The sequence below is a fragment of the Mytilus galloprovincialis genome, chromosome 10, assembly GCF_965363235.1.
Source record: "Mytilus galloprovincialis chromosome 10, xbMytGall1.hap1.1, whole genome shotgun sequence".
NCBI lineage: Eukaryota > Metazoa > Mollusca > Bivalvia > Mytilida > Mytilidae > Mytilus > Mytilus galloprovincialis.
Genome location: NC_134847.1, coordinates 90,562,119 through 90,584,473, shown reverse-complemented (window position 1 = coordinate 90,584,473; position 22,355 = coordinate 90,562,119). Strand labels below are relative to the sequence as shown.

At 31.4% G+C, this 22,355-nt stretch overlaps 1 protein-coding gene across 1 annotated transcript; it reads right to left on the bottom strand.

Moving 5' to 3' along the window:
- Positions 1 to 1,173: 1,173 nt before the first annotated feature.
- On the bottom strand, positions 1,174 to 22,046 carry LOC143048739 (DNA repair nuclease APEX1-like). The gene is made up of 7 exons (XM_076222605.1): positions 21,907 to 22,046; positions 11,109 to 11,345; positions 7,971 to 8,169; positions 4,571 to 4,642; positions 3,698 to 3,844; positions 2,734 to 2,917; positions 1,174 to 2,444 (listed from the first exon to the last, which is right to left on the bottom strand). The coding sequence occupies exons 1-7, from the start codon at positions 21,994 to 21,996 to the stop codon at positions 2,327 to 2,329; spliced, it is 1,047 nt and encodes a 348-aa protein (XP_076078720.1). The 5' UTR covers positions 21,997 to 22,046; the 3' UTR covers positions 1,174 to 2,326.
- Between the last annotated feature and the right edge of the window lie 309 nt (positions 22,047 to 22,355).

Sequence of the window (22,355 nt, the reverse complement as noted above, 5' to 3'; positions counted from 1 at the left end):
CATATCAATGATTAGTAAAGAAGGCGAGACATTTCATTGTGTGCACTCTTGTTTATGTAGCTAAAAAACTCAAAACCATAATCTGTAATTAGACAGTGGTTAAGAATATTTTATTGAATTTTGCAGTTTTATGTTCAACTTGTATTTAAGGACATTTTTATCAGAAATCTATTAAAAAATTGCTATAAACACCAAAATCTAAACGGATAAACACTATCGAAGATACAAGCAAAACCACAAACTTGGAACCCACACAGTTACATTTAGTCATCTTGTTCAGAGTAATAAGCTAAAGAATGCACAATTATAGACTAGATAAAAGAAGAGGATGTGTCCATGGCCATATTGGTGTCTGCATTCTTTATCTATTTTATATTGATCTAGTATTTAGAGAAGAATAAAGATACATGTTTAGGTCCCTTTCTCAGATATTCAATAGGTCAACTATATGTGGTGTAAGGTGTACATGCATTCTGACAGGCTTCAAGGTACTTTGATCAATGCAAAGTTTCTGCAGTTAGGGCCTAAACTCAGATTCTATTAGCAAAGAGTCAATTATATTTGGTGTGTGGAATAATTGTGTTAAAGATGTACATGACTACCGGTAACCATGTCTGCATGAACATGGATCAATGATAATGTTATGTTTATTTAATAGTTGGTATTTATCTTTATCTGAAAGACTTTTAACATATAATCACAGTGATTGGGAAAGCAGGTGATACTTTTCTTATTGTTTGTTGACACCTTTATGCTTGAACATGAGGAAAGGATGTTTGTGCATCACATTTTACCTGAAATACTTTCAAAATGAATTATATACCAATACAAAGAGAGTCCTGTACTATGCCTTTTTGTTTTCTAAATGCAGTATAATAGTATAATAATAAGAGAGGAATCAAAATAACTAAAATCAAGCAAGAATGCAAGATTTTTTGTCTTATTTTAATTTTGCTGTTGACAACCATGATTCAGTTTGTTGTTTTTTTCAAACAAAAAAACCACTACTGTACCTTTAATCTAAAGTGTGCACCTTTGCCATTAAATTCTAGCAAGAATACTGACAAAGATATATAAATTTACATATGTTTTATGGATTTTATATAATTTGTTGCTGTTTTTTCTCTCTCACTGAAATAGGCAGCTAATCAGTTAAAACAAACAGATAATGGAAAAACTGATGATGACGTTTAATGACAAATCTACAAAATGATCATACATTACATTCTGATTCACAGTAAAAGTTTATTTAAGAATTGAATGCTTCTTTTTGTAACTTCATTGGGGTGTAAAAGCGTTGACCGAAGTACATTCTAAAAATGTGCGCACGGACGCTTTTACAACCCTATGAAGTTACAAAAAGAAGCATTCAATACTTATAATTACATTTTTTAGCTATGATCATGGAAACACGAATTCTATATTTTTTTAAAATTTAATTCAGCTGTGCACTTTATTGTGGGACCACATGTTATCATGGATGATAAGTTTTATTGAGTGATGCAATTGCTGAAGGAATAACGTGTGATGTGCAATTAGCCAATCAGAATAAAGTATTATAATGAAACATACATCTAATGTAATTATTCTTTGATAATAACAATAAAGTAAAGTGTAATAACCTTTGTCAGGTATATTTATGATCCATTTGGAACAAAAAGTCTTCTCAAATTTTTTGAAGGTTTTCTTCATACCAAAACAGAATTATTTTTTTTCTTCAAATAAATCCTCTGTTGAAATGAAATAAATGATAGGGGACTTCTAAATCACTGCTTAAAAGGCTAAATATATTGCACTGTTAATAAATAAATGTGTATAGTATGCCTTGTCTAGACCATATGTATTCTGATTATGTAAGACTACATTTGTTAATTAACTGAACAAGGAAAATTCAAAGAGGATCCATTATGAACCATGAATATTTAATGGAAAAACACCTTTATCATTATGTAAAAAAAACAGTTTCAATAAAAACATTATATATATCTTAAAAACATTGGAGAAGAAAAATAAATTTGAAAGATTTATAAAAAACAATTCTACTGCACACTTTCTTGTTAAACATTTCTTTTAAAAGTAAAATTATCTGTGTACAAACATCTAGCAGTGATATAATATTTGGGCTAGCAGACAACAGTTTATTTCATATTCAGTTTTTGTCAAATCTTTGAAAATGCTCAACTCGTTCAAATTTCCTACATATAACAATATGTCATTCATAATCATTTTTACTATTTCTATTGAAAACACAGGTTCTACATTTGTACAACATCTCATTCTAAAATTTTCAAGTTCATTCACAAAATGACAGCTCCCACTATTGACTTCAGAGCGCCATCTGTAGGACAATAGGACAATGATCACTCCCCATGACATCCTGTTGTATAGCATGCTCACACAAATCTTTCTTTAATCTGTCTGATAACACAAAGTAGTCCAACCTCCTGAAATACAAACATTAGAAATATAAAGCCTTCCAATAATAATAATACTCTTAATTAATAAGGGGACGAACCTCATCAATATATTTTTTATCATTATTTCGGCCCTGAATAATTGTTAAAATTTAACATAATTTTGTTCTTAAAATTGTCTGAAAAATATGTTACATGATAAAAAAAATTTTCAACTAAAAAAAGACACACTGCATATTTTCATCAGAGTAAATACACTTTACTATTAAAGTCGTCTAGAGTAAGATGTAATTGAGATATCCAAAACTGTAATATTTACCATCCCACATTTTTCGCTCTGGCATTCATCATGTATGTCCAGAAAGACCAACACTCCCGGGCATTAGGGTACAATTCTCTGAAAGAGTCAAAGAATCCCTCAGCTAACAAGTCTGTAAATCCTTGTCTCTCGTCATCATGGAAACCTGGGGTTTTATTCCTGTTTGTTTTTGGATTCTTGAGATCTGAAATAAATCAAAACATTTTTACTGTATAGCTGTTATATTTCACAAGACTAACTGTTAGGGTTTCAATGGGGTAATTTTTTAATGAAGTAAATATTTTACTATAATATAAGAACAAATATTTATTCCAGCTAAATCATCACAACTTTATAATAGTGAGTCATCATAACAAAAACTTTTTTAAATTCCCTACACCACAATAAAACATTTTAACAAGACCAATACAGGGTCTGGACCTGTGTGGCAGTATATCATTGATTGAGGTGACATGTATTCTGGACCTGTGTGGCAGTATATCATTGATTGAGGTGACATGTATTCTGGACCTGTGTGGCAGTATATCATTGATTGAGGTGACATGTATTCTGGACCTGTGTGGCAGTATATAATTGATTGAGGTGACATGTTTTCTTGAGAATAACTCATTATTCCATGATCAAATATTAAAATCATTCATTTCAAAAGGAGCTAAGAAAAGTTGGATGAAAATTTCCTTGTACAATTAGTGTTATAAAATTTCAAACTATTGACATACAGGAAGTGACTAAACTGTAGATGTAAAAATTGCTTACTTGTTTCAACTCCACATTGTCAAGCTGTAGATCATATATCAAATCATTCCCTTTCCTTAGAAACCAAGAAAACTTTGACGACAAAGTGGAGTGTTAACTAGACTCGCTTCCGCCTCAGGAAAAAATATATATTTGTAATTGAACTACATTAGTATCAATAGAACTATAATGGCTATAAAAGATCATTTACTTTATAGTCCTTAATTACCTGTTTCCTGGTGAGCTACATTCAAATCCCCACAATATATAACTGGCTTCTTGGCATCTAACCCTTTCATATAGTCTCTGAAGGCTACATCCCATTCTTTAGTCCTGTATTTCAGTCTGACAAGGCCTTTACCAGAATTAGGTACATCTACAACATAAGACTCAGACTATAGAAAGGTACACTGTAAAGTGCATTATACAAAACCTGTAGAATCATACTCTATAGTTTGTATGTCATATTCCGAATAGCAGGTTATTTTCGAGATTTTCATTGAATAAGGTATACCAAATATATTGGCGGTTGTTATATGCACCCTTTTAAATTGGCCTGATTTATTTTTGTGCTTTTGTTCTATCTGTGAATATATATCTGACGAAAATTTACACCCCTCGAAAATAACTGGCTATACGGTATTCAAGATCTTTTCAAAATGTGTCATGGGGTCAAAGTTCTTTTGTGTCTATTGTGGAAGAATATTTAAGATAGGATATGAAGGGAATATGTGAAGGTATGAAGGTAACTATTAGCTGTAAGGTACTATGTGTTTACAAAGCCATATGTAATATGTGAAGGTATGAAGGTAACTATTAGCTGTAAGGTACTATGTGTTTACAAAGCCATATGTATGAAGGTAACTATTAGCTGTAAGGTACTATGTGTTTACAAAGCCATATGTTATTAGCTGTAAGGTACTATGTGTTTACAAAGCCATATGTTATTAGCTGTAAGGTACTATGTGTTTACAAAGCCATATGTTATTAGCTGTAAGGTACTATGTGTTTACAAAGCCATATGTTTTAGAATGTTATCATATCATTCTTTGCAGTCTTTCAATCTTGTTTACAACAGATTTGTGTGCTCTGAAGGACTTACAAGCTCCTACTAGGTAAAATGTATCATATTCAGCTGTAATTAGTCTTCCCTCATCATCTAGCTTCTTGATTCCTGAAAAAAATAAGTGAAAACCAATTGAGGAGGTTCAACTTTGATTTACTATTTGCAGCATTAGTAAAATAAACTGCATGATTTTTATTATTAATTGTTATGGCTTTCAGTAACTGTAAGTACTCTCAAATCCTATTTTTGTGATGATTTGACCAGTTGACACAATATGTGAGGCATTTTTGTAATTCAAAATTTGCTTGTTTTGTGTTAGATCTTGTCTCGCTATTTTCTTTTTATATACCACCTATGATTTTAGTATAAAGATAAATATTTAGTTCTGTTCTCTTACGATGAACAACAAATTTATTTTGTAAAAAATACTTATTCTAATAACAAAATTATTATGTTTAAAGATACCTGTTTACATTATTTTGTTTAAAGACGTTTTGTCCACGGTTATAGTTGTCTATTTGACAATTGTTTTACATATTGTATTTATATTGTGTCATAGATCAAATTTATTCCTACAGTGTACAATGGTGTATGTTAACTTGTTTTTGTTGATTCTTATTTTTGATAATGTTAGGCCATTTCAATTGATACTTTAGAGTGTGTCTATTGATGTTTTACTGTTATACTAGTCTATTGTTTCAGGTTAGGATGAAGGTGTTACATTCATTTTACTTTAGAGTATAAAGCATTTTTCTAAAATAATAGATCAAGATGATATAAATCAAGCATATTCAGATTTTGAAAAGGCTGTGGTAAATGTTTTAGACCAACATGCTCCATTGAAAAAAAGAAAACAATGTAAACAACCAGCACCATTTATGAACCAGGAGCTACGAAAAGCAGTATACAAAAAAAGACAACTGTACAACAGGTATAACAAACAAAAATCAGGTAATACCTGGGAACTCTATAGACAACAGAGAAATCTAGTCAATAAAATAAAGAAAAAATCCATTAAAACATATTTTTACGAACGCTGCATAGGCGGACCAAAAACATCTGATTTCTGGCCTACTATTAAACCTTTTATTACAAACAAAGGTAGCAACTTCACAAAAAATATCATTCTATGTGATGAAGAAAACATAATAAGTGATCAAAAGAAAGTAGCAGAACACTTCAATGACTTCTTTATAAATGTGGCTAAAGATATTGGCAACAACACACCTGCTAATAATAACCATCCAAGTGTTAAAAAAATACACGAAAACAAAACTGCCACACAACAACTAGAATTTAGTGCCATCTCAAACGAATTTGTAGATAAACAACTTAAAAATTAAACATAAAAAAGGCAACAGGAATAGATGGCATATCAGTTAAGGTTCTAAAACTAGCACAACCAGTTATCACAAAACCAATAACTGAATTGATAAACAAGACTATTAAATCAGCCACTTTTCCAGACAAATTAAAAGAGGCACAAGTTGTACCATTGCATAAAAAGAACAATGTACTTGATGTGGGCAACTATAGACCAGTAAGTATACTTCCAGCAATTTCAAAATTTTTTGAACGAGCAATTTACAACCAGCTAGTTGAATACTTCAATACACACTTTCATCCATACTTATCTGCATTTCGACCAAAATATGGATGTCAAACTACTCTACTCAGGATTATAGAGGACTGGAAAATGGCACTTGATCAAAATAAGTTTATTGGCTCAATTCTAATGGATCTATCTAAGGCTTTCGATTGTCTCCCTCACGATCTTCTACTGCTTAAGCTTGAAGCATATGGTCTTTTAACTTCCTCATTAAAACTCATTAAAAATTACTTATCTAACAGGAAACAATGTGTTCGAGTTGGCTCTAGTCAGAGCAATTGGCAAAACATATACAAAGGAGTACCACAAGGTTCTATTCTAGGTCCTATACTGTTTAACATCTTCATTAATGACATATTTCACTTCACCACAAACAGTTCACTCTACAATTATGCTGATGACAACACATTATCTTATGCAAATAGAGATATAGACACCGTTATCTCCACACTTGAAAAAGACAGTTTGGCTCTAATAGAATGGTTTTCTTCCAATCAAATGAAGGCAAACCCTGAAAAATTTCAAGCTTTGGCAAATGGCAAAAAAACAATGGGCAAAAACATTACATTTGATCTAGCAGGTAACAAAATAAAATGTGAAAAAGAGGTCAAACTATTAGGCATCACCATTGACTTTGAACTAAATTTCAACACGCATATATCAAACATCTGCAAAAAAGCATCCAGACAACTAAATGTATTAAAAAGACTTGGCAAATACTTAAACAAACTTGGAAAATTAACAATATATCACTCCTTTATCATGTCAAACTTTAATTTCTGTTCATTGTCCTGGCATTTCTGCAGCGTGGCCAACACTAAAAAAATTGAAAAAGTACAAGAAAGAGCACTTCGCTTCATTTACCAGGATCACAACAGCACATATGAAGACTTACTTTTAAAATCAAAAATGCCATCACTTAAAGTAAGACGCCTAAGAACCATGGCAATAGAGGTCTTTAGAACACTCAATCATGAAAATCCAGTATACCTCCATGACCTTATAAATATTAAAAAAACAAAATATTCTTTCAGATACCAAAATTTAGCTGAAATACCAGACGTAAGAACAACAAGGTATGGCTTGAAATCCTTCAGATATTCTGCTGCCAAACTATGGAATGAGTTGCCAAACCACTTTAGAACTGAAACATCTTTTACCCAATTCAAGAGTCTAATAAACTCATGGAATGGCAACTCATGCCATTGCAATGCATGTGCATAGTTTTATATATTTTATGTTATAGCTTGAAATATAATAGTGCTGCTTCTTGTGAATGTTTGCTAAGCTTTTTATAATTTGTGAATGCTGTGCTTTAGTTTTTATGTTTGCTTTTAGTGCTTATGCATGTGTATAATATAGTATTTAATAGTGCAGCCTAAATGTGCATGAAATGTATGTTCTATGTCTTTTATGTTTTAATATTTGTATTGTGTATTATTGTTATGTAAATGTATGCGTTTGTCGGTTATAAAAGCTCAGAGAGCTTATGTTTATTTGTTATATGACATGCCGACTATAAATAAAGCTTTGAATTGAATTGAATTGAAGCAGTCCCCCGAGGAGAAATTAGAATGGTACTCTGGGACATGGAGTGAAGCAAGGAGTTTCTCCTGAGAGTATTTAATCCTTATGTCGAAATGGAAACATAGCTAAACAATTAGTGTCTTAAGAATTTAATTGTGTACAATCCCCAACAATCTAGTATCTACAACTTAATTCAGTGGTTGTCTTTTGTTTGTGTTACATATTTGTTTTTAGTATTAGAGAAATAAGAATGGTACTCTGGGACATTGACTGTTTCTCCTGTGAGTATTTAATTCTTACCCATTCCATACGTAACATTGATTGGTTTTTCTTTAGAGTACAGAGCAGTGCCAGCATACCCCTCAGTGTCCCCGGAGGAGAAATAAGAATGGTAGTCTGGGACTTTGAGTGAAGCAGGGAGTTTCTCCTGTGAACATTTTGTCTCCTGGATACAAAATATGTCTGGTTTATACTTCTGTAAATAATCTATACCATCTTTCTGAAATATAGAATTGGATTTATTGATGAATCAACATCCGGCAGCAAATATCACATGGTATTGACTGTTAAATCTATACACTTTCTCCCTTACTGCACTATATTTCTAGTTATTCATAAGAAGCAGGAAAACATGACGAAATGGAAACATAGCTTAACAGTAAGTGTCTTTAATTTAATTGTGTGCAATCTTTTCCCCAACAATCTAGTATCTACAACTTAATTCAGTGGTTGTCGTTTGTTTATGTGTTACATATTTGTTTTTCGTTCATTTTTTATATAATAAGGCTGTCAGTTTTCTCTTTTGAATTGTTTTACATTGTCATTTCAGGACCTTTTAAAGCTGACTATGCGATATGGGCTTTGCTCATTGTTATAGGCCGTAAGGTGACCTATAATTGTTAATTTCTGTGTCATTTTGGTCTCTTGTGGAGAGTTGGCTCATTGGCAATCATACCACATCTTCTTTATATTTGTACTTCATTCACTGCTTTGGTACACTATTCAAATACATATAATTTACATACTGAGAATCCATCAGAAAGATTTTTGAGAGAAATCCCACTGTGTTAACAACGTTTAATATGCAATCTAACATGTCACCCATTCTTGACAAATTTTCAAAAACCTTTTACTTGGGAGACATACTGGTATGTATGTAACATATATAATGAAATATATATATATGAATGTTTTTACATATATGCCAATGGTATATAATTTTTCAGTACAAGTTTTAAAATCTACCGGTTAATTAACTCTTCACTTTAGAACAAAACACTGATTTGTTTCCTGTTCTTGCCTATTATTCCAAATACACTGATACACGTATGAAAGGAATAATGGTAGACTAAAATTAACTACTCAACTCTGTCCTATTTCACATATACATGTACATACCATTGTCAGTATATACATGGACATAACATTGTCAGTATATACATGTACATAACATTGTCAATATATACATGGACATAACAGTACATAACATTGTCAATATATACATGGACATAACATTGTCAGTATATACATGTACATAACATTGTCAGTATATACATGGACATAACATTGTCATATATACATGTACATAACATTGTCAATATATACATGGACATAACATTGTCAGTATATACATGTACATAACATTGTCAGTATATACATGGACATAACATTGTCATATATACATGGACATAACATTGTCAATATATACATGGACATAACATTGTCAATATATACATGGACATAACATTGTCAGTATATACATGGACATAACATTGTCATATATACATGTACATAACATTGTCAATATATACATGGACATAACATTGTCAGTATATACATGTACATAACATTGTCAGTATATACATGTACATAACATTGTCAATATCATAGATGCCAACCCCCTTTTGACACAATTCGTAACAAACTATCAAATTTTCCGTATTTTTGAAAAGTTTTCAGTAATCATTCATAAACTTGCATTTACCAATAAAAATTACTGACAAGTGGTTGCTAAATGATGTGCACTAAAATTTGTCGTTCAACATGTTGTCTTTAGTATGTATTCCATTCATTAATTTTGTAGATGTTCTCCACGCGTACATTTTCGTTTTGTCAAGGAGAGGTAGAGAAAGGGGAAAAGCTACTTTAAAATGCAGGTATGCCTCTTCGGAAGTCAGTTAGTTCCCAACAATAGGCTAATACTCCCGAGAAACCAGAGGCATTACATTGGCGTTATCTAAGTACCGGACCAGGACAGAAAAGGAATGATAAAAATCCGCGTTTTACAAAATTGAACGGCGATGATTGGGAATCCGTAACTATTTGACTTTGACGGTAATAGCGTAGTTTTTATCGCAAAATCGGAAAAACTACGGAAAAATCGTAATGGTTGGCATCTATGCAATATATACATGGACATAACATTGTCATATATACATGTACATAACATTGTCAATATATACATGGACATAACATTGTCAGTATATACATTGACATAACATTGTCAATATATACATGGACATAACATTGTCAATATATACATGGACATAACATTGTCAATATATACATGGACATAACATTGTCAATATATACAAGTACATAACATTGTCAGTATATACAAGTACATAACATTGTCAGTATATACATGGACATAACATTGTCAGTATATACATGAACATAACATTGTCAGTATAAACATGGACATAACATTGTCAGTATAGACATGGACATAACATTGTCAATATATACATGTACATAACATTGTCAATATAGACATGGACATAACATTGTCAATATAGACATGTACATAACATTGTCAATATAGACATGGACATAACATTGTCAGTATAGACATTACATAACATTGTCAATATATACATGGACATAACATTGTCAGTATATACATGGACATAACATTGTCAGTATATACATGGACATAACATTGTCAATATATACATGGACATAACATTGTCAGTATATACATGGACATAACATTGTCAGTATATACATGGACATAACATTGTCAATATATACATGGACATAACATTGTCAGTATATACATGTACATAACATTGTCAATATATACATGTACATAGCATTGTCAATATATACTTGTACATAACATTGTCAATATATACATGTACATAACATTGTCAGTATATACATGTACATGTATGTGAAATGTTTGTGTCTGAGTTTGTTCATTAATTCCTTTAGAAAAGAACAAGCTAAAGTTTTGCTATTTCAAAGAATAGCAGTAAAACTTTACAATCACAAATATTCTTCTACTCGAGTACAGAATAGTTATACTGAATAATTCTACATTGCTTAGGTCTCCCAAAGGCTTGACATATATATCTATTTTTGAAATCTATCACTTACCTTTAACCAAGCCCTGACACCATTAACATTCCACAACACAATAGTCTTGGTACTTACCTTTAACCAAGCCCTGATACCATTAACATTCCACGACACAATAGTCTTGGTAAATTTCCTTCCATCCTTTGTTTTAGCATCAGGATTAATCTGTGTTGGGAATGAAGTATCTACATCGTCAGGCAGATCTGTACTGGCTGTGCTGGACTTCTTATCTATCTTTGTCTTCTTGGTGGTTGGTTCATCTTCTGCTTCTGTTGTCTTTTTGCTTGTTGCTTCAACATCTGTGACTGCCTTCTATAATAATATAATCAATCAAATGATTTTATTGGATAAACAAATTTAATGATAAAGCACATTTAATATTAAAATAAGGAGATGTGGTATGATTACCAAAGAGACATGTCAGACAACTATCCACCAGAGTTTAAAAGATTAAAATTTTCTTCTTTTTAGCAGTAGATCATTTTTGTTGACTGAAGTCTCAAAAATATATACACCACATCTACTAAATTAAATTATTGCTCTGCTTCAAAATATATAATAATGCTGTACTGAACTTACTAATTATTAATGTGACTATGACTATGATGTATGGGCGTAGCTCATTGTAGAAGGCAGTAAGATGACTGTAAGTTAATTTCTTTTCATTTGGTCTCTTGGGGAGAGTTGTCTCATTGGTAACCATAACCATAGCACATCTTCCTTTTTAAATTTACTAATACATTTTTTGTAATTATTATATTACATCTATAGTTAACTGATCCCACATGATACATTGTATATGTACGTTTGTATATTTACTAAAATACTGAGATAATTGGATGAGCTTGTAATAAAATGGTATGCGCTTTAAATCAGGAGTGCCCTCTTTTTTTTACCTGAGATTTCTATTCAACAAATGATTTATGTTCAGTCTCAGAATCTACATAACTTTTTGAAACATTTTTTTAATTAATCATCATTACTTTAAAAGTGCAATAAAGTTCTACCTCTCCTGTTTTTGAACTGAGTATTACTCTGCATATTGCTGTGTTTTTTTTTAATTTCTATATTGGTTAGACTAATACATGTAATAAGGGGAGGATTGATATCTCAAAAAACATGTTTGACCCCATTGCATTTTAGCACCTGTCCCAAGTCAGGAGCCTATGGCTTTTGTTCATTTGTTAGTCTTTTATGATTTTAAATTTTAGTTTCTTGAGTATATTTCAGAGTTTTGACTATGCATCCATTATCACTGAACTACATGTAGTATACATTTTTCATTTAGGGGCCAGCTTGAGCACGCCTTAGTGTGCGGGTGTTTCAGACTGCATTGAAGACCTGTTGGTGGCCTCAACTGTTTTCTGCTCTTTGATCGGGGTTGTTGTCTCTTTGACACATTCCCCATTTCCATTCTCAATTTTATATTAGCATGATAAATGAAAGTATAATATATATGTATATACAACTAATTCTCTTTTAAAAATTGTAAAATGAAAATATTGCCGAAACAACTTTTATTACATCGCATTATAGTCATGACAGAGGTACATGTACATGGACAAACCCAACAACTAAAGGTGAATCAACTGAGGCTGAACCATGGTTGAAAGGTAAAAAGCTCTCAAGAGCATATATGTTTTTATTGATACATTGTATGTGTGAACCGAATCAAACTGAAACTTTCAGATTCATATTGTTTCCCATAATTTATGATGTCAAGGATAACTTCTCTTCGGACATTGTGATGATGCTGATAAAGCCTGCTCGGTCATGTCTTAAAGCTGTATTTAATACAAGAATAACTGAATGACTAACATGACTAAGCAGGATTAATTTTGATATTCTTTTTATTGGGAAAATTAGATGTCGTATTTCCTAATTTGTGAAATTATTTTTAAAGGTATAAAAAGGTATTTAAATTAAATTATAAAACAAAACATTCACATTTTAAAAGTATAAAATGAAAATATTGCCAGAACTTTTATGAGGGTCGTAATAAGGTTACCTTCATGACGAATAACGGTAAAAATTCTTGCTAAATGAAGTTCATGGTAAGGTTAGGTGTGTGACGGTAAAATGTGCACTTTCCTTTTGACGATAAAAAACATCAACTGATTTTGACGAATCAAGTTATTTTTTTTCAACAAGAAGGTAATATTTCTTTGAGACTGTAAGGATATTTTGACAAATTATGGTAATATTTTAACCAATTTGACACTAACCATGCTAACAGTAGCCGAAAATTACTGATTGAAGCCTGATTGTTTTTAATGAGCACCATATTGAATGACCAAATTAGTACTTGGTGATGGGAGCGTCTTTTTACCACAGAATACCACAGAACACTTATAATATGCCACAGAACTCCTAAATAGTAACAATTCAGACATTGCAGTTGTTGTTATTGCTAATTATGTCTATAATATGACTTTATTAGTCAAACAAATTAAAAATTTCAATCTAGTGTCGACTCCTTGTCATTACGCCCCCAATCGACTTGGACTTTAATTGGGACCAGACTAAAAATTAATATAAGACCAATTATCGAGAAAACCACATAGAATTAGACCAATATAACTTTTTAAATACCTATAAATTATAGTTTACATGTATTTGTATTTAATTGTTGAAAATTGAAGGTCGAAGACTGATTTACGTTTGTGTGTGTGTGTGTGTAAGTTCCTAAAATGTGTAAGTTCCTAAAATTTCAAGTGAAAAAATTCAAGTTTAGATAAGTCTTGTCTGTGGTCAAATTTCATTAATAATAAAGAGATATAAAATTTAGTTGAAAATTTTTAATTTGATAACATCAATAACAAAACAATTCAATAAATACATGGTCAAGGTGATTACGGTAATGTCTTTTTTTCTGCTCTTTCTGTTCTTGGTCTCTTTCTCTGCATAGGTTTCTTGGCTATTGACTTAGCCTTGTTGACAACAGAGTAGAGTCCATCGGATGAAGTTATGATATTTTCCTGTTTTCTTTTTTTATTGTCCTGCAGGAAATTATTAAAGAGTTTTCGTTTTTCCTCATCTAATTTTGTTTTCCAGATGGCATCAGCTATAGTGTACTCAAATCGACTATTACTCAAAATTCCAATGTTTGTAATAAATATTGAATCTTAATATATAGTGTCATAAGTAAAATCACAAAAATACTGAACTCAGAGGAAAATCAATTTGGAAAGTCCATAATCACATGGCAAAATCAAAAAACAAAACGCATCAAAAACGAATGGACAAGAACTGTCATATTCCTGACTTGGTACAGGCATTTTCAAATGTAGAAAATGGTGGATTAAACCTGGTTCTATAGCGCTAACCCTCTCACTTTAATAACAGTCTCATCAAATTCCGTTACATTTACATGATGCGTTAAATAAACAGTCACAATCAATAAAATAGTCAAAATATGGGAACATCAGTCATCATCGTATAACAATTTAACAGGACACAACAACATCTACTATCTACGAACACATGGATTGATTTGAGTGTCTGACGTCAGAAAAATTATATACGTCACATAAATTTGTCGTTCAATGTGCATACAATAGTTATCAAAAGTACCTGGATTATAAACAATTTTAAATTTTACATAGGCAATGAGCGCAGACAGGGTTAAAAAATCAAAAGTATGTAAGAATAAATTACAGAAATCAAACTAGTCCAAAAGTTATACATATAATTTATGAGAATCCAAAACTTTTAAAAGGAACAATTTAACAGGACACAAAAACCTATCCACGAACATATACGTCACATAAATTTGTCGTTCAATGTGCATACGAACAATTTTAAAATTTACATAGGCAATGTACGCATACAGGGTTAAAAAATCAAAAGTATGTAAGAATAAATTATAGAAATAGACCGAGATTCAAACTAGTCCAAAAATTATACATAGAATATATGAGAATCCAAAACTTTTTAAAGGGAACAATTTAACAGGACACAATAACATCTACTGTCTAAGAACACATGGATTGATTTGAGTGTCTGACGTTATAAAAATTATATACGTCACATAAATTTGTTGTTCAATGTGCATACAAACAATTTTAAATTTTTTTTTCATAGGCAATGTACGCATACAGAGTTAAAAAATCAAAAGTATGTAAGAATAAATTACAGAAATAGACCGAGATTCAAACTAGTTCAAAAGTTATACATAGAATTTATGAGAATCCAAAAATTGTCAATTCCACTACGCCATTGATTGATTTTGACGTTTGTGGTTCAACGTATATAGTAATTCATAATAGAAATATATCATAATGACATATTATAGACAAATATCATACTGACGGGATCTTTTAAAGTACAGAGTCACGTTATAAGCACAAAAGAAATACAAAGAGTCACATATACAAAACAAATCACCAAAAAATGAAAGCCAATACAAACACATTGACGAGATGTATAAGTACCGAGCCACGTCAAACGGATATCACATAAAACCATTCAACAGTAAAAGTAATCTTAATAATAGAACAAAAACAAATAAAAGAACAATAAAACATGTTGTTAAGATGATACACAACATCAGTACGCAGAATCTATACATCAAGACCATCGTGTATTATTTGAGAAGTTGATACGGAATATTTATCAACAAGGTCTTGGTACCTTCCGATGAACTTTTTTAGAAAAAGGACGAGACGTTCTTTGACATACCCCTGGTTCATCAACTTTCTACTCAGACACTGATGACGTTTTACAAAGTCTGAGTAGGAGCTGCAAGCTCTTGAATATCGAATAAGTTGGGAAATATATATCCCATATGCAGGTGAAGTTGGTATATTGCTACTAAGGTGGGGGAAATTTATAATTTCGAAATTAAAATCGTCTCGTTTGTCATAGATTCTGGTACTGAGATGACTGTGTAAGTCAAATTCGAGATATAAGTCTAAAAATGAGGCGGAGGAAGCCGTGTCTTTTGTTTCTTTAATCTCGAGTTCTGGGGGATATATTAATGGAACCCAATCAGAAAAGTTCGGATTGTTTAAGGAAAGAACATCATCAATATATCTGAAAGTGAAATTAAATAATCTGGCTTCTTTGATCCTCTTGTTTTTGACAAGTGTCTGGAGGAACTCCGATTCATATGAAAATAAGAAGAGGTCGGCAAGAAGAGGCGCACAGTTTGTTCCCATAGGAATGCCGACAACTTGTTGGAAAAGTCTACCTCCAAACTCAACAAATATGTTGTCGATAAGAAACTCCAGCATACTGACTACTTGTTCTTCTGTGTAGCATGATTTACCTTTTTGTTTGTCACTATTAACGAAATATGCTTTATGAAATCCCAAAGTAATAAATTTATAGCGTATGCTACCATTTTTATGTTGAAAGGCATTGTGGATAATTTCTTTAAGGCGATTTTTCAATTTTACATGGGGAATGGTGGTATACAGGGTTGAAAAATCAAAAGTTTTGATGGAACTTATTTCAGAAAGAGACCGAGATTTGAAATTGTCTAGAAGTTCTTTAGAATTTTTAAGAATCCACATATGGTTAATACCACTACGCGAGTAAACAGTTTCACAGTATATCTGAAGACCCTCTTTAACTGCGGACAGAATTTTAGTCAATCTAATAGACAATTCTTTAGTGGAACATGAAGATGCGCCAGCAATATACCGTTGTTTGTACGGAATTTTATGAAGCTTTGGTATCCAATACAAACAAGGTAAGTCCTCCGATTTGGAGTTCAATGTAATGTTTATTGAAGCCATGAAGGACTTATGATTTGCTAATATCTCATCCTTGTCAAATGATATGTCTTTGTATGTGGGATTACCTGAGTGCTCCGTTATACCCAATTCTTTTACAAGACATTCGTAGTAATACGATTTACATACAAAGACAATATTATTTGAAGCTTTGTCCGCAGGAACAACAACATACTTATCATGAAGAGTTGATAGACATTTCATGACCTCTTTGTCTCTGAAAACGGACTTTGGTCGATCGTTCACACAGTTTTTCAACTTGTGAATGCGACGTTTTATCAGAGACCTGATAGTTTTAACCCATTCTGACAAAGTGTCCAGTTCAACTTCTTCTCGCTTAGCCCATGCTCTGGCGTAGTCCTCAATAGAATCCATAATATTTTGAAGTTATGGTTCCAATTGATGTGTTGGGGTTCTCTAAACTTAGGACCATGAGAAATCACCTTTCGGAGATTTTCATGTTGAATTATATTTAGATCCCCAGTTATAACATGACCAGAGGGGCTGTAATTATAAGGCGAGTGGGAACAGTCACATGTCTGAGGGTTTTTAAGGTATTGTTCTAAGTCAAGGTCCTGCAATGCCTGTTTATAGTTAAATATTTTAGGTGCAATGGTTTTGGTGTAACTGTAGGATACAATAGGAACAGACTGATTTTGAAAATAAATAGGAATTTTAGATGTTACCTCCTTGTGATGTAGAACGTTGCAGATATTGATTGCATCGATTCCTCTATTGGCAAAATCAACAGGAAGGAATCTCCTCTTTTCTTCATGTAAAGGTTCAGATCTTACTGGTTTGAAAAGACGGAAAAGAGCTACATCACAAATAATACTGACTAGTCTGTATATTGCAGAAAATGTATTGGTGCCTCCTTTGTCAAGTGCATAATCTCTCAAACGTTTAAGAAAATTAACTGGCAGTGAAAAGAGAATAGTTCTTATGTAATGTAACCCTAGTGGATGATGAAGATGTGAAAGAAGGTCATCAAAGCTCCCAGATGGTGATCTAGATTTGGAAGACTTTTTTACATTAGGCCGATGGTAATGTTTTTGCCCATGACTACGTTGTTGTCGTAAGGTAGTATTAAATAAACCCATTACATTAACATCACTGCAGGCAGGACTTGACAAATTTCCTACTCCTTTAATATTGTCATTGCAACCATATGGCATTGCAGTCCCTAACTCCCTTATCCAATAATTTTCTCTATCTTTGCGGAAGGGAGTACTTAGTACAGGGCTATTTGTGTGGTGATAAATTTTCTCAATGATGCGTACTTTCATAGATAAAGAAGGATCATGGTCCGGTTGATTAAAATGGTTATAAAGAACCCTAAATTGAGGATCTTTCATCAGTCTTTAAAAACGATGGATATGTTCAATAACCATACTCTATTGGAAAAACTCCATAGTGAGATTTATCTATTGAATGAAGAATTTTACAAACTATTTGATAACATGGCAGCGATAACAGATCGCAATGAACAAATTGGGTGCATGTTAGAATTAAAGAGATTGTCAAATGAAACCTATGTTCTTAGTGACCAGTATAGAAAATTAAAGGTGGTTAACGAAATTGACCAATTGGAGGACAGGCAAATGGAAGACACCTTCGACAACCTACCAGAATTGAGCAGCGATGAGGATGAAGAAGAAATTGAGTAATATATCAACTTGATGGATTTTACAAAGGTCCATAACAATTAATAATGTGCTATATATACATTTTGAATTAATAAAGCCTATCTCGGTGATGAATAGAAAACAAATTCAATATCAAATTTTAAATATAAAATTACCAAATTGTAAACTTCATGAACATATAATATATAAAATTACCAAATTATAAACTTCATGAACATATAATATGCCGTAACTTAAAAAGAAAGATGAATTAACAAAACTTGACACGCGTCGTTAATAAATATGTTAAATGTGATAATCAATCACTTATCATAAATAAAGCCGTCCTTGGTCATGTTGGTGATAAATAGAAAACAAATTGAATGTCAAATATTTAAAATATAAAATTACCAAATTGTAAATTTCATAAACATATTAATATATTCTGTAACTTAATAAGAAAGATGAATTAACAAATTTGACACGCATCGGTGATAAATATGTTAAATGTGATAATCAATTACTTAATTATCATAAATCGCAATTAACAATTGTGCTATATACATTTTGAATTAACAAATCCTGACACGCGTAAGTAATAAAAAGATTAAACCGATTCAACAGATTAAGAAATTTAGTGTATGAAACAAAAATTTACAAAAATTGTGCAAATATGCAATATTTTTTTTCAATATTAAAACATAAAATTACCAAATTGATATTTGTCTCTTGTCTTATTTTTGGTAAAACTATTTTCAAATATAAGAAGAAGAAAGAAATGAATAAAATATATATATATGGTGGTTTGCCGAGTTGTCATGTTATAGACTTTCCTTTCCTGTTCGGTGTGTTCAATGTAGATATATTTGATTTAAACTTTAATTTAATATGATTGGTTGCATTATAACTGAAATAATATATTAAGGTCACAATTTATACAATAAAACAAACAAAAAAATTAGAAAAAATTGCGCTGTTAAGCGATATGCGGTTTGCGATCGGTGATGAAATTTAGATTTCCTGTCTTATTAATATATGGACCATAATTTGGTATTCGGCCTTTGGTTTCTTTTTGTATCCTTTTTTATAAGTTCTAAAATTTTAACTTTTATTTTGTGGGTTGTGTTGGTGTTAGAATAGTTTGAATGGAACAATTGAGTTTTTCGAGAAAAGAATAATACATTTTGATTCACCGTTTACGTGACATGAAACCAAACAGGAAACCAATCTTTATTTTCTTTATTTTGCACAATATAATTCAAAAGGCATAAATAAACACCATTACTAGTGTTATTTGCTTCATGTTAATATTTAAAATCTACTTTCAATGTTATATTAAAGTTTTTTTTAAACCTGACAGGAAACCATAAGAAACCAAAAGCATTTTTTTAGTTTTATTTTATTGCAAAATCTGCTTAAAATAACCTGAACAGTATACTTTTTCTTAAAATCCATCTTAAATGTAACAGTATTATAAAACTCCTAAATATGTGCTTGTTTTGAAAACAATTAGTACAATTTATTCAGAATTTTCCATATTTTCTTCATTGATACAGGATACCATAATCGTTGTATCTTGATGTTTAAGCCAAAAAAATGTATTTGTATTTGGTTTTGATATTCCAGTTATATACAATTTAATCCAAATCATTGGCATTGTAACATTCCTTTAAATCCAGTAAAGAAAAAAACTTTTAACTTGGAATTAAAATCTTTAAAATAGGCACAATGTGATACCTGTGACCTGTACACCATCTACATCAGGTTTCCACATTTTAACCTACTTTAGTGGCTAAAATCAATAAAGTACTTCCTTTCAAGTCATGCATGGTAAAAGTTTACTTCTCCTTTGACAAGTTTATTGCGTTTCTGATAAGTGTTTGCAGAACATGAATAAAAAATATTAATTAAAAACTGTGATCAAGATGCCAACTTTGTACATTCCAAGTGTAACGGTATATTAACATGTATTTTTTATCAAATTATATTTATTCACCTAAAATATCCAGTAATATTTACTGCTGAAGTTAAATCAATCCAAGGAGCATTGGTACAATGATAAGAGACGTAATTTCGATTGATTTTTCCAAGGACTCTTCACGTCATTATCGGGAAACGAAGTGTGTTCTAACGTCTGTCAAATATGAAATCAATTTTGTCAAGTCATTGGGCATTTATTTTCACCAAGGATCGTATGTAACATTATGCACATAGGAAAAATAACAGACCACCGGCGCAATCTCTTTGACAATTGTATTTTCCTCTTTTAAAAAAGACGAAACAAGTCTACAGATTATGTTTGCTAACATCCCGTCGGAAACAAAAACAATGTTTAGACCTAGTATTTTGTACATCCGGCCGTAATGGCGTTATCACATGTTAGTCACATGTTTCACGTATGACCGGAAATGATTAGAACTTAAGGACAAAAACAATTTTAATAAATAACTGGACTCGTGTGAAATGTAACGCATAACGACAACGTCATTTTCTTACTTAATTATTACGAAGATCAAAACAAGAATGTAAATCATCTCTAATTTACCTGTTTGAACATCTCGCGAGAGTTCATATTTGCATATTGTTTTTAAGAATTCTATTACAACAAAGCAGATTACATCATCTAAAAATTGTGTTATGAAATCGGACACAAAAATCATGCCACTGTTCTTACATCTGCTACATAAATACTTATAGTTCTTGGCATTTTCTTCTCACTATTCTTATTGGTCGATGTTCTTTGTTATTTGAAAGCAAAAGTTACGGATTTGACGGTGACGATTATCTATAAATCAGTTAGCATTATGCTCTTCAGAAGCAAAAAGTAACGCGAGAAACGACACAAAAATACGGTTGTAGAATCTTTGAAATTCGTATATTTCAATTTTTTTTTCTAGGGAAGAGTAGCATACACTTGTATGTTGATAAAAATAATGGCATCTTTAGATGTAGTTACAACTTTTCTTACAGTTATTCACATTTTATCACTTTTCTATAGTTATAGGAAACGGAGCCCAATAGCAAATTATGGTCCATATTAGTTCATGGATTTTTTAAGTTATTTTAACATTGTTTAATGTTGTGTTGCATATTTAGTTGTTTTGTTGTTTGTTTTTATGTTCTGAGGTATATTTTTTAAAAGTGTTCTGTGGTATATTTTTAGTGTTCTGTGGTATCCTGTGGTGTTCTATGGTAAAAAGATGCTCCGCTTGGTGATGGGTCTTAGACCCTTTGCATTTCAACGATATAGATGTAGATGAAGATGATGTTAAAGGGCATTACTATCCTCTTTTATTATATGGCCCAAGTGGTACATGGACTAAACAACCAAGACAGAATCAACTGAGGCTGAACCATGAACGAAATGAAACTTTGTTTCCTATTGAGCCGTCTGAGCACTAAACTAAAGATATCTCAATTTGCATATAAGTCATATAAAATATTAATTTCATAATGTTTACATACACATACAGAGCTTAGTAAATGACAAGCTGATTATATCTCTTTTACCTTTCTTTTTGGTGGCATGGTACTTAAATTCGTTGAACTGATGAATCTATTAAATGCCGGTATCAGCAAATTTCTGTTTACAAACAACATTCACAATAGAAAATTTCCCGCCATATGTACTTTTATTCCGAAACGAATTTCTTTAAAAACGGTGTACAATATTTCAATTCATCCTTGCTTCTTGTAGTAACTGATTGCTGAGCTTAAATGAATTTACAGTTCATTTGAAAAACATTTATAATACGTCTATATTCATTGTAAATAAAAAATAAGCTTCGATCTTAACATTGTTTCGTTTATATGCGATTCCGTATTTTTAATTAAACGGGCACCTGCCGGAAGTTTACATTTGCTAAGTTACGCATGGACGTTCTAAAAGCTGACTTTCTTCCTTTAGCATTTTTTATTTATTTCACAAATTCAGTTCATTGTCATGGATAATTTGCTTA

What these genes read in the sequence shown, in the direction of transcription:
- LOC143048739 (XM_076222605.1), bottom strand. Translation starts at nt 21,996, where the DNA reads ATGTTGTTTGTAAACAGAAATTTGCTGATACCGGCATTTAATAGATTC. An exon ending in CCATGCCACCAAAAAGAAAG is followed by an intron (nt 11,346 to 21,906) that starts GTAAAAGAGATA and finishes ATATTATTATAG; the next exon opens with AAGGCAGTCACAGATGTTGA. An exon ending in ATTTTACCTAGTAGGAGCTT is followed by an intron (nt 3,845 to 4,570) that starts GTAAGTCCTTCA and finishes CTTATGTTGTAG; the next exon opens with ATGTACCTAATTCTGGTAAA.